We start from the raw sequence: 12853 nt of genomic DNA on the forward strand, positions 1-12853 counted from the left end.
CTTTCTAAAGTTTAAATAAAGATCTTTAAAGAAAGAACAGGAATAGGAAACTTGTACTATGAAAGCATTTCCAAAAATATTTAACAAAGATGAATAAGAACTTAGAGTACTAAGAACATGTATTTATGCACACAATAATTATAATATATGCAAATAATAACTTTTAGCACCATACTATACTTGACCAATGGTCTAATGTGTTTCTTGAGATATTTGCATTACCTGTAATGGGAATCAGCTTCCAGTGTATTTCAGTCTCTTCAACATTATTCGACTTAGATTGTTGTCTATGGAATCCATGTTCAGTGGGAACAGTGGGACACAAACTGCACTCTTCAAAATTATTGACGTTAATTAAATTTGCATCCTAAAAATTAAAGTACATATTCAATAGCTTTATTTTCAAGTCATTTAAAAAGAACAGACAACTATTTCTCACAGGAAATTCCAACTTCAATTTAGGTATTACAAAAGAGTAGCAGCAATATAAGAAAAGGCTATAGTCTCAATTTATTTACCCTCTCCAAACATTACTTCTGTAATGATTTAAAGCAGTGATTGATAAACTTTTAAGATACAGCACCAGTCAACAGTTAGCTGTGGTCAGTTAACTCCTGTCAACTATGTATTAAATATACTATAAATAAAGTATTAATACAGATTACTACTATATATTCCTCATCATATAAATCTCTAAACATTTCATCCCTAAAATAAACATCTCAAAATTACATGGAGAATGGCTTGGATATACACATATGACTTATTCAAAAAATATGACTTATTCAGAAATAAGCCTTTAGAAATACGGTGCCATCTAGTATTGTTCTCAATTGATGCAGACATTTCTTCCAGGAGCCAAAACTGTTTGTTGCTCAGCTAGAAATCAGTACTCTAAGCACACACCAAAATTAAAATGGATTCCTATTCGCATGAGAAATTCAAAGCACCTAACCTTATTTGTTACACTGGTGCACTGAGTTCAGCTGCTTCATCTGCTTCACCTTTTGAGTTTTTGTTACTGCCAGCAGAATGTGGCCAAAGTTTTGAGGATTCAATTTTATTATGAAACAATATGGAATTAACTCCCAATTTGCCATTTTTGACAAACATTGTCCAGCCTTACTTTCATCACAACAGGGAAAACTTAGACTACATATACAGCCCTATAAGCAGGAAGGAAAACAGCTACTTCAGCATTTATCTCTTGGTAAAAGAAGTTACAAGTACCCTCCAGGACATACATCTTTACTTAGAAGTACTTCTTAAAAACAACAACAACAACAGCACCCACAGCACACACCCACCCATCCTCTCTCCCTCTCACATATATACTTTCTGACAATTGTACACAAAGATAGCCAAAGAATACATGCTTACTTCTATCAAATGTAGCTTATGGTCAGTGCCTACTTCACTGGCAGAAATAGTAACAGGAAACTTTAAAGATGTGTCAACTTCTAGTAGTGGACTCTGAGCATTCTTAAAATGTACATTTTCAATTTTTGCACTAGTAGACTGCACATATTCTTTCCCATCTGATGTACAGTTTAACTCATACTCATGTCCGAGTTCTTCATAGGCATTATCAGTACTCAATCCTAAGGCTTTATTCACTGTGTCTGTCAGGGATGCATCAGAATGGCGTGCATTTGCAAGTGTTTCAGAGAGCCAATTAAACAGTGTATTGACATTAGGATTATTGGAGTTAGAGGTATCTTGCTGTTGTAGTCTCAAGTCACCATCATGTAAGACAACAGGTTGTGGAGACTCTGAGAAAAAAGAAAGAAAAGTTTATTTCTTGAAGTTTGAAAACCCCCATAAATACTTCAACAAATAAAATACACTTTAAAAATTATTTTTCAGGGCTGGGAGTTTGGCCTAGTGGTAGAGTGCTTGTCTAGTATGCATGAAGACCTGGGTTCAATTCCTCGGCACCACATACATAGAAAAATCCAGAAGTGGTGCTGTGGCTAAACTGGTAGAGCTCTAGTTTTGAAAAAGCCCAAGGACAGTGCTCAGGCCCTGAGCTCCAGTCCAGGAATGGCTTAGAAAGAGAGAGAGGAGAGAGAGGGAGAGAGAGGGAGAGAGAGGGAGACAGAGGGAGACAGAGGGAGAGAGAGGGAGAGAGAGGGGGAGAGAGAGAGAGGGGGGAGAGAGAGAGAGGGGGGAGAGGGGGAGAGAGAGAGAGAGAGAGAGAGAGAGAGAGAGAGAGAGAGAGAGAGAGAGAGAGAGAGAGAGAGAGAGAGGAGAAAAAGTGTGTATGTGTGTCCATTTAAGACACAGTTCCAGCATTTTTTGGGGGGTAGGGGGTAGCTACCTGGAGATAAGAATCTTATGAACTTTACTGCCTGGAATGGTTACCAACCTATGAGTTGCAGACATCAGCCCCCTGAGTAGCTGGGATTCCAAGTGTGAGTCACTGGTACCCAGTTAACTCCATTTTCTAGAATAAAATAAATCCTTCCAAAAATTATTTAAAAATTACTTTTAAACCATCCATTGTGGCCAGGTGCTGGTGGCCTATGCCTGTAATCTACTCAGGAGGCTGAGATCTAAGGATGTAGTTCAAGGCCAGCCCAGGCAAAAAAACAAAACAAACAAAAAAAAACTCCCTAAAGACTGGCAAAAAAAAACCCAAAACAAGACAGTTACCTCAAATGAACTACTCAAAAATCTAAGTGGCCGTGTGGCTCAAAGTGGTAGAATTCCAATCTTGAGCAAAGAGAGCTCAGGGGCAGTGTCCAGCCTCTGAGTTCAAACCCTACAACCCCTTCCTCTCCAAAAAAGAAAAACCCATGAATAGAAATTTCAACTATGCCATGGATTTTTTATAAATACACACAACCATGTATAACTATGGCTCTAAAATTTTACACAAAGGCTTTAACTCTTATTAAGTGAAAATTAGTATATCCTAATTTAGGATGCATGAAGTTGTAAACATATCAGGTGAGCACTCTAACAGTAGGCCACACTCCTGGCCCAGCTGTAAACACAGATAATATGTATTAATAAGACTAACTGGGGCGAGGCATGGTGATATACACCTGTAATCATTGCTTTATATTCAGGAGTTGGTGAGGCAGAGGATATCACTTCAAGGTTAGCCAAAGCAAAGCTAATGGGATGCTACTTGAAAAATAAACTAAGGCAGTGAAAAAACTTTGAACACAGATAAAATAGTACAGAAATGGGCTAGAAAGCCAAATGCCATGAATTCAGTCTTTGGTACAAAAAAATAAAATTAAATTAAAAGTTAAAAGTTAACTTTAGGAAAAAAAATTAACTTTAGGGGCTGGGAGTTTGGCCTCGTGGTAGAGTGCTTGCCTAGCATGCACGAAGACCCGGGTTCAATTTCTCGGTACCACACACTTAGAAAAAGCCGGAAGTGGTGCTAAGGCTCAAGTGGTAGAGCTCTAGCCTTGAGAAAAATCCAAGGACAGTGCTCAGGCTCTGAGCTTAAGCCCAGGACTGGCAAAAACAACAACAACAACAACAAAAAAAAAAACCCCAAAAACTTTAGGGGCCATGAGTGTGGCCTAGTGGTAGAGTGCTTCCCTACCACGCACACAGCCCTGGGTTCAATTCCTCGATACTACACACACAGAAAAAAAGCCAGTAGTGGTGCTGTGGCTCAAGTGGTAGAGCTCTAGCTATAGCCTTGAGAAAGCTCAAGGACAGTGCCCAGGTCCTGAGTTCAATCACCAGGACTGGCAAAAAGAAAAAAAAAAGTTAACTTCAAAAATTAAGCTTGCTGGGGGCCGGGAGTTTGGCCTAGTGGTTAAAGTGCTTGCCTAGGATGCATGAAGACCCGGGTTCGATTCCTCGGTACCCCACATACATAGCAAAAAGCCAGAAGTGGTGCTGAGGCTCAAGTGATAGAGCTCTAGCCTTGAGAAAGTCCAAGGACAGTGCTCAAGCCCTGAGCTCAAGCCCAGGACTGTCAAAAAAAAAAAAAATTAAGCTTGCTGGGCACAATGGCTGTTGCCTGTAATCCCAGCTACTGAGGAGGCTGAGATCTGAGGATCAAGGTTGAAAGCCAGACTCTTGAAAATGGAAAATGGGGCTTGGCTCAAGGGTAGGGCAGTAGTCTTGAGCTGAAGAGCTCAGGGACAGGGATAGCGCCCAGGCTAGAGTTCAAGCCCCATGACCACAAAATAATTAATTAATTTAAAATTAAGTTTAACTACTGTTACCTTATTAAACTTTGCCACCAAATCACAATGAAAGATATTTCAACAAAGAAAAAATACTTGCATTTATTATTTTGTTAATTGTTAGGAGATGCAAATTATACTTAAACTACTTAAATAGAAGATTTAATTTTATTTCTATTTCTTTAATACTTCTGTCTGTAAGGCATTGTCCACACTCAAAATCTAAACCAAGTATGCATCTGTAATCCTAGCATTCAGGAGACTAAAGCAAGATTGTCACAATCTCAAAGGCAGTGCAGGCTCTGTAGTGACTTTTTTAATTGCTGGGTACCAGTGACTCATGCTTATAATCCCTATTCAGGAGGCTGAAGTAAGAGGATCATGATTCAAAGCAAATACTAGACAAGTTCATAAGAACCACATCCTCTAATACAATCGAAAAATAGTTGAATTGGAGCAAATAAGCAAAGCAAAAGTAATTCTGGTATCAGGGAAAAACAAGGTTAAGTCTTTAATAACAAGAATACTTAAATTCATATTAAAGGCAGGATACTAAAGATACTGAAATCTCTGTCAAGCATGCCAAAAACAAAAGGAAGTATGTGGTAAACATATTGAGACAAATCCTAGCTACTCGGGAGGCTGAGATCAAAGGGTAGTGATATGAAGCCAGTCCTGGTCAATTAACCACCTGGAAACTGGAAGTGGCACTGTGGCTCAAAGTGGTAGAGTGCTAGTTAACCTTGAGCTGAATAGCTCAGGGTCAGTGTCCAGGCTGAGTTCAAGTACCATGACCAACAAAACAAAAACCAAAAAACATGTTGAGAAAGAGTTCCAAGCATGTATAAACCTTACTCATCTCCAGTGCCAATATATTTAATACATTTTCAAAGGGAACATTCAGAAAGTCATGTGCTTTAAAATACAGGAACAGGATTAGGTAAAAAGTGGTATTAGGATTCTTCATGTAAGAAGACTACAATGTGTCACAGAAATATAAAAGCACAGTACACAAATTTACATTGCAGTCTAATTTTACAACTATAATAATTATGACTATAATATAGAATTGTAGAGTGGGAAAAATTATGTGTAGGGTTACCTTTTTTTTTTTTTTTTTTTTTGCCAGTCCTGGGCTTGATCTCAGTGCCTGAGCACTGTCCTTGGACTTTCTCAAGGCTAGAGCTCTACCACTTGAGCCTCAGCACCACTTCCGGCTTTTTCTATGTATGTGGTACCAAGGAATCGAACCTGGGTCTTTGTAGAGGAAATAAGAATGGCCTATAGACACATGAAGAAATGCTCGACATCTCTGGCCATAAAAGAAATGCAAATCAAATCAACTTTGAGATTCCAACACACCCCACGTAGAATGGCCATAATCAAGTAATCTAATAACAACCGGTACTGAAGGTGATGTGGCCAAGAGGGATCACTACTACACTGTTGGTGGGAGTGTAAACTTGTTCAAACACTCTGGAAAGCAGTATGGTGATTCCTCAAAAGGCTAAACATAGAGCTCCCCTATGACCCAGCAATCTCACTCCTTGGCATTTATCCACATGTCCAGAAGCAAGGCCAGACTAAGGCCACCAGCACAACGATGTTCATTGCAGCATTATTTACCATAGCTAAGATATGGAACCAACCCAGTAGATGATTGTATCAAGAAGATATAGTACTTATACAATGGAATTCTATACTGGCATCAGAAAGAGTGACATTGTCCCATTCATAAGGAAATAGAAAGATTTGGAAAAAATTGTATTAAGTGAAGTAAGCCAGACCCAAAGAAACACAGGCTCCATGTTTTCCCTTACTTGTAACCATTAGTATACATTTAGGACTCTCCTTGCAGAGGATTACAATAGCTCAAAATCCATGCACATAAGCATATAGGATGAGACTAAATAAATTTTAGGATATGGAAACAAGAGCTCTATCTTGTGTGATTGCTGTTCTTAATGTACCATGTTATTTCTCTTGTTTTTGCTCTTATGGTTAATCTCATGTTTATACTATATCTGACTTTGTTACCTAGTACATTATATATACGTTTATTTGAAATAGGGAAGGGGACAAGCAAGATGATTGGGGGGGGGTAGGGGGAGCGAAAGTGAGAGAAAAACATGAGAAGGGGTATCGATGTATGAGAAGTAATGCAGCTACTACCTGACAAATCTAACTGTAACCCCTCTATATGCTACCCCAATAATAAAATACAATTAAAAAAAAGAATTAATAAGCCAAGGTCACAAGGAGATGAGAACATGTACGAGGACATATAGTCATATATAAATCTAGGAAAGAAAAAGACTTGAAAGTTTGTATAAACAGAATAATCAAATAAAATTTTATGCAATGACTGAAATGGTGTCCAACAGTGATATGTCTGGTGAAATGTACTTTTAACTAATTTAATCTGTTCAACAAAGTTGGAGAAGAGACAGATTGATGGAAGATGTGATTTTGATTAAGAAGCCCTGGATGCATAAATGAACACATTAAATTACAACTTCCTTGTACAATTATTTGAGGTCTAAACTATTTTTAAAAATTAATAGAATCTGTCACAATCAGTAATAATGAACAACAGCACAAAAATGTAAAATATTACACTGATGGTCCTGGAGCGCAAAAGAACTTTATTTCATGCTTATGGACTAGCAGTGTTAAAAATCCAAAAACCCTAGAAGAAAAACATGTTTTACATTACTTGCAATACTTATAATAGCACACTAAGAATCTATCATTTCTGTCAACTGAAACAGGTGTATAGCAAAACAAAGTTAAAGTAGAAAAAGTCAGTTATTACTAAATTTATATCTAAGAATTTCACTTTAAAGCTCAAAATGTCCCCACTTGCATTAAGCAACATCCTGTAAGAACTCAACATTCTAATTCATTTATGAAAGTAAAAGGGTATAAAAAAATTAAGAGCTCTGATCAGTATAACAGCTGAGTATAAATTTTGCCATACACTCCTAAACCAAACAATTCAGAAATCTATTGTATCAGGCTTGGCAAATGTTTTCAGTTCAGAGCTACGGCGATTACTTTAGACTTCGTAAGTCATGTAGTCCCTATTCCAACTCTGTAACAGTGTGAAAACTGTTATATCCATAGAAAGCAGTGGGCAAAGCTATATGCCAATATGATTTTATTTAAAAACATGAGTTTTTATTTGGCCCCAACCTTTTTAATTTGCAAGTTGTTATACTAGAAAGAAAAAGAACTCATTTTGTATATTTTCATTTGTTAATATGAGCAATGTGCTTGCTATTTACCTTCAAACTGATGGCAATTTTCAGGTAAATTACTTGTTTTGGCGAGTTTTCTCATATTTTCAGGTAGATCCTCAAGTTTCCTCTTCATGACTGATTTGCTTCTCATATCTTCGGTGTCTGAGTCCCCACCTACATTTTTTTTCCTACATTGAATTAAATTAATCAATTCTTTGACTCTATCCTCATCATAATCTAAAGAATGAGATGATTTTTGCTTTCTAGGTTTTATAGTTTCACTTCTTGAATTATTCCGTTTTCTAAATTTCATTTTTGTGCCATTCATTTCTTCTTCTTGAACTTCATAATCTGAAAGTGGACTAAACTGCTGAAGTTTTCTGTTTTCTTCAAATAGCTCTTTCAATCTAAAAATAGGTAACTGATACATTTCAGGTTGGAAAATATATGTATGCAAACAGTCATCAATATGGGACTTATTTTTGGGGGCTGAGTATAAGAATTTTCTATCATCTAATCGTGCATCATAAGAAAACATGATAAATTCTCGTTTCCCTGAGCCAAAACCTCGCTTAAAAAATTCACTTACATACTTTTCAACAACAGAATGAAAATTTATCGTATTTATATTTTTGAATTCCTTTCGACATTGAATCAAAGCAAATTGTAAAAACTGTGTTATTTTTAACACATCTGGCATGTTCTCATGCCTTTCCTGTGGTGCTGCATTGGTTGGACCTTTTTGTGCTGTAAATAAAACAAAGCAAATCATATTATTAATTAAGGAACTAATCAAAGAGACTTACAGAGTGTCAAGGATGTGTAACAACACCGATACATTAATTCTCAGCCAGATGAGTACCCAACCCATAAATATACACAGTATAGCAAATATAAACATGCTTCTGTCTAAAATATACCAAGAAGAAACTATAACAAATGAAAGAGCAGAAAACATGGTAAGATTTTCATTTTCTATTATGCCTAGGCAGTTCAAATGGCAACAAGCAAAATGTACGGAAGACAAGACAATAGTCATGCAATAATGATACCCCCTCCCCCAACTCTTTCTTTCCTCCCCCCAATCCTCTCTCCTCTCCTCTGTTCTGTAATGCAGCAATTTTGGCTTCACATGAACTATCTTTTCCATAAACAGACATACAGGCAACTAAATACCCAGATTGAAAGACTCATCCTTAATCTACAAGGAAGCAACTTGTAGGATCTCTTTTATGAATAGCACATTTTCTCTAACATTAGCGCCCCAAATTCTTACACATTTGGAATGATCTGATACTCAATCTGGCACATGACACTCGAAAGTCATTAAAATTTGGACAAAAAAATTGAACTTAAGAAAAAAAAATCACCTAAGACCTTCATAACCCATAGTCCTGTAACAAATATAATCAAACTTAAGAGTGAAAGCACTAAAAGAATAAAAAAAATCACTAGGCACGGTTGGACATTCCAGTAACCTCCAGATACTTGGGAGGCAGAGATATGAGAATGCCAGCTCAAGATCAGAATAAACAAAATGTTAGTGAGACGCTCTTTGAAAAGGTGGACAGAGGGTTCACACCTGTAATCTCAGCTATTCAGGAGGCAGAGGTAGAATGACTGAAGCCCAAAGCAGACAAAATTGTGAGCCCCTGTCTGAAAAATTAACTCAAGTAACAAGTCTGGAAGGGAAAGCTCAACTGGTAATGTGCTTGCCAATCAAGCACAAGGCCCCTAAAAGTTCAAACCTCAGTGCAACCAAAAAGAGGGATTTTTTTTTGTACCAAGAAAAAATCATAAAGAACATATTAAGACTGCTAATTCCTCTAAATAACTTCAGTTATTTCCCAAAACATGACGTAGAAAAAGAAAAAATGCTGGTAAGTTTTTCATCTGAAAAATTCAAGTAAAATGTAGTAATCACTTAGTAATTAGATTTCAGTATTCAAAGAACTTACATGTAATTATGGTTCTAGGTTCTTGAAACAGAAACAGGGCATGTAGGACTCGAGACTTGACTGTATGATGTTCTATAAAATAGAAGCCAAATTTATTAGCAAATAAAACAGAAGTCAAATTTGTTAGCAATTTCTTTAAAAAGTTTAAAGTGTAAAAACTAAACAGCAATTACCTACCATAAGGAGGAACCATCTGCTGAGGAGAAAGAAGAAAAAGGTATCCTTGGTCTCCCAAAGGTTTAACAAGAACCTGAATTTTTGGAAGAGGGAAAAAGTTATATTTGCCTTAATATCATTCACTGTAAGGAAGACAAATAGCACTTTCTGATAATTATTAAAAAAAAAAAGGAGGGGGCCGGGAGTTTGGCCTAGTTAGAGTGCTTGCCTAGCATGCCAGAGACCTAGGTTCGATTCCTCAATACCACATACACAGAAAAGCCAGAAGTAGTACTGTGGCTCAAGTGGTAGAGCATTAGCCTTGAGAAAGCCCATGGACAGTGCTCAGGCTCTGAGCTCAGTTCCCAGTACTGGCAAAAATAAAAATACAAAAAATATTTTAAAAAATTTAAAAGAAGAAATCAGGCATGCTCACACCTGTTGTCCTAGCAATTTAGGAGGCAAAGGATCACAGTTCTAAGCCAACCCAGGCATCAAAGTCGTAAGACTCTTAACTGTAATTAACTACAAAAAAAAAAAAAATCAGATGTGGAACTAGTTTTGAGCATATATCTCAGGACAGGGCTGGGAGTTTGGCCTAGTGGTAGAGTGCTTGTCTAGCATGCCTGAAGACCCAGGTTCAGTTTGGTACCACATACATAGAAAAAGCCAGAAGTGGTGCTGTGGCTCAACTGGTAGAGCTCTAGCCTTGAGAAAGACCAGAGATAGTGCTCAGGCCGAGTATAAGCTCCAAGACTAGCAAAAAAAACCAAACAAAACTCAGGGACATTGCCCAGGCCCAGACTTCCAAGTCTTGGGACTAGAGCAACAAAGGTTTTTTGTTTTTGTTTTTTCTATCTTTAATAAAAACAATGCTCCCAATTAAAAAGCCCTTTTTAATGGTAAAACAAAAACTGCATCAACTGACTGCTGATTAACAGAATACAAAGCAAATGAAAATTTCTCATTCCCATAATGTAATCACAATATTATTGAAATAATTTTTCCAATTAATTATGAAACCAATTTGTTAATTTTTTTTCTGAAACTATATAAAGACTAAAGACTTCTAAAATTGGGGCTGGGAATGTGGCTTATCGGTACAGTGCTTGCCCAGCATGCATGAAGCCCTGGCTTCGATTTCTCAGTACTACATACACAGAAAAAGTTAGAAGTTTGGCTGTGGCTCAAGTGGTAGAATGCTAGCCGTGAGCAAAAGAAGCTGAGGGACATAGCCCAAGCCCTGTAGCAACAAAACAAACCAACAAATAAATAAAATTTGAGGGGTTTAGTTAAAAATGGTTAAGCACAGCTGGGTGCTGATGCTCATGCCTCTAATCCTACCTAGCTACTTAGGAGGCTGAGATCTGAGGATTGCAATTCAAAGCCAGCCCGGTAGTAAAGTCTGTAAGACTTTTATCTCTAACAACCAAAAAACCCCAAAATGCTGGAAGTGGAGCTGTGGCTCAAACAAACAAACAAAAACCATCATAGCTAGTTTTGAACAAGAAAAAAAAAATCAAACCAACAAAAACAAAACAAAACAAAAACCCCAAAACCAAAAAATAACGCCATGGCTTGGATTTTCAACCCCAGGATTAGCACCTGGCAGAAAAAAAAATATGTTTTCCGTAGGTCCTGTCAATTAACTAGAAGTTCTACAACTTTGAATCTATGCCTTCAATCTGAGCAATTATCTGTTGCAGTTCCTTTGCAATGTCCTGTTTGCAGCAGAAAAGCAGATTGTGATAATCATCTGTGTGAAAGGTAAACTGTCCCTCAATTAGTGTCCCTTCCTTTTATGATATTAATACAAACCGAAAATGCTCAAGAGATCATCTAGTTCCTCTGCTCTTCTGTGGTGAAGGAACTTCTCTGAAACTCCTCCAGGGAGGAAGACTGGGATAATGGTCAAGGAGGCAACACCTGTGCCTTGGGACTTTTTACCTATGCGCAAATCTTTCTCTCCTAGCCCTATTTAAAGTGAAGCCAATGTCTTTGTAATTCTGAAGAGAGGAGTACCAGTAACCTTTCCATGGCTGTGATGTAATAAATCTTCTATCTCTGCCCTCTGCCATGTTTCTTTGGCATCTGGAGGCAAGTGGCCAGACCTAATTTGGGACTTCCGGACTTTGGTTATGGGGTCTAAAAACCAATTTTTATGATCAAAGATATTTCCAAGGAAGATAAAGAACATCCAAACAGCTATCACTCACAAGTTTTTCTTTCTCCAGTTTTTGCAGTAAACTCTCCAAGTTATTTCCAATTCTTGGCTTTTCTACAACTTCATAAAGGCTACAATACATCCCATTCTTCAAAACTGATAAGAAAAAATCACAGTAAATATACAAATCAAGTTCCTCTGATAAAACTTTTTAAAAAATTAAATTACATAGCCAAGTGTGGTGGCTTATGCCTGTAATCCTAGCTACTCAGGAGGCTGAGATGTGAGGATCAAAGCCAGCACTGGCAGTAAAGAACCTGAGACTCTTATCCCAATTAACCACTAGAAAACAGGAAGTGGAGCTGTGGCTCAAGGGGTAGGGTGGTAGCCTTAAGCTGAAGAGCTTAGGGACAACCCCCAGACCCAGAGTTCAAGCCCCAAGATTGAAAAAAAAAAAATTAAATTACCTTCATTTGGACCTAAGTAGGTTTCCTTATAAAATAATGCTGGAGGAATTTTCTGTTTCAGATGATCAATGCTCATAACTGTTTCAACATCTAACTTGTCAGGACTGAAATAAAAAGCATGTTGCCACACTTGAATTTTAAATTCTAATAATGTTACCCTTCTCCCTCTCCCTCCTCCCTCTCTCCACTTTCTTTTCCCCTCCATCAGAAAAATAATATGCTTTATTTTGAAGAGTACTTGATACAGAATGCTCAGTTATCTATATAGAGGTAAACAGATTCCTAGCAACACTGCCACCTTCCACATTCTTAAGCCAGAAGCTAATCTATGTCGATTTACTAACTACAAACAATAAAATTTTATTTAAGATAAAGCATAAACTTTCATTACTTTTTTGATGTTCTGGAGAATTAAACCCACAGTCTTCATTCTACTACTATGCTACACCTCTGCCCTCAATTACAAACTGTTTAAATTTTCCCTAGCCTCTAATATTTCTTGTGGTGTCAACAAAAAGATCATTTAAACCTTTCTGTTCTGTTTCAGATCTATAGGACCTAAAATAACCTGTACAATTTAACTTAACTAACCATATCAAAGTTCTTTTCAACAACAACAAAAAAAGTTAACTTTTATGTCTACTATATGCAGAACACCAGCTGGGCACTGGTGGTACATACTTATATTTCTAGCCACTTATTTTAA

General features: G+C 37.2%; 1 protein-coding gene across 10 annotated transcripts in view; it reads right to left on the minus strand.

Annotated features, from left to right (window-relative positions):
• Tasor (transcription activation suppressor) overlaps nucleotides 1-12853 on the minus strand; it is a 66245-nt gene that overhangs the window by 25471 nt on the left and 27921 nt on the right. For all 10 annotated transcript variants that reach the window (XR_016533002.1, XM_090320645.1, XM_090320623.1 and 7 more), the window contains exons 10-16: nucleotides 12148-12251; nucleotides 11733-11836; nucleotides 9538-9610; nucleotides 9361-9432; nucleotides 7448-8149; nucleotides 1381-1772; nucleotides 223-367 (exon numbers count right to left, since the gene is read on the minus strand). Coding sequence is in view for 9 of the 10 variants with exons in the window: in XM_090320645.1 (XP_090176771.1) it covers nucleotides 223-367; nucleotides 1381-1772; nucleotides 7448-8149; nucleotides 9361-9432; nucleotides 9538-9610; nucleotides 11733-11836; nucleotides 12148-12251 (1592 nt within the window). In the remaining variant the exon portion in view is untranslated. The remainder of the gene's footprint in view (nucleotides 1-222; nucleotides 368-1380; nucleotides 1773-7447; nucleotides 8150-9360; nucleotides 9433-9537; nucleotides 9611-11732; nucleotides 11837-12147; nucleotides 12252-12853) is intronic.

The sequence above is a fragment of the Megascapheus bottae genome, chromosome 2 (assembly GCF_031878675.1).
Source record: "Megascapheus bottae isolate mThoBot1 chromosome 2, mThoBot2.hap1, whole genome shotgun sequence".
Classification (NCBI taxonomy): Eukaryota; Metazoa; Chordata; class Mammalia; order Rodentia; family Geomyidae; genus Megascapheus; species Megascapheus bottae.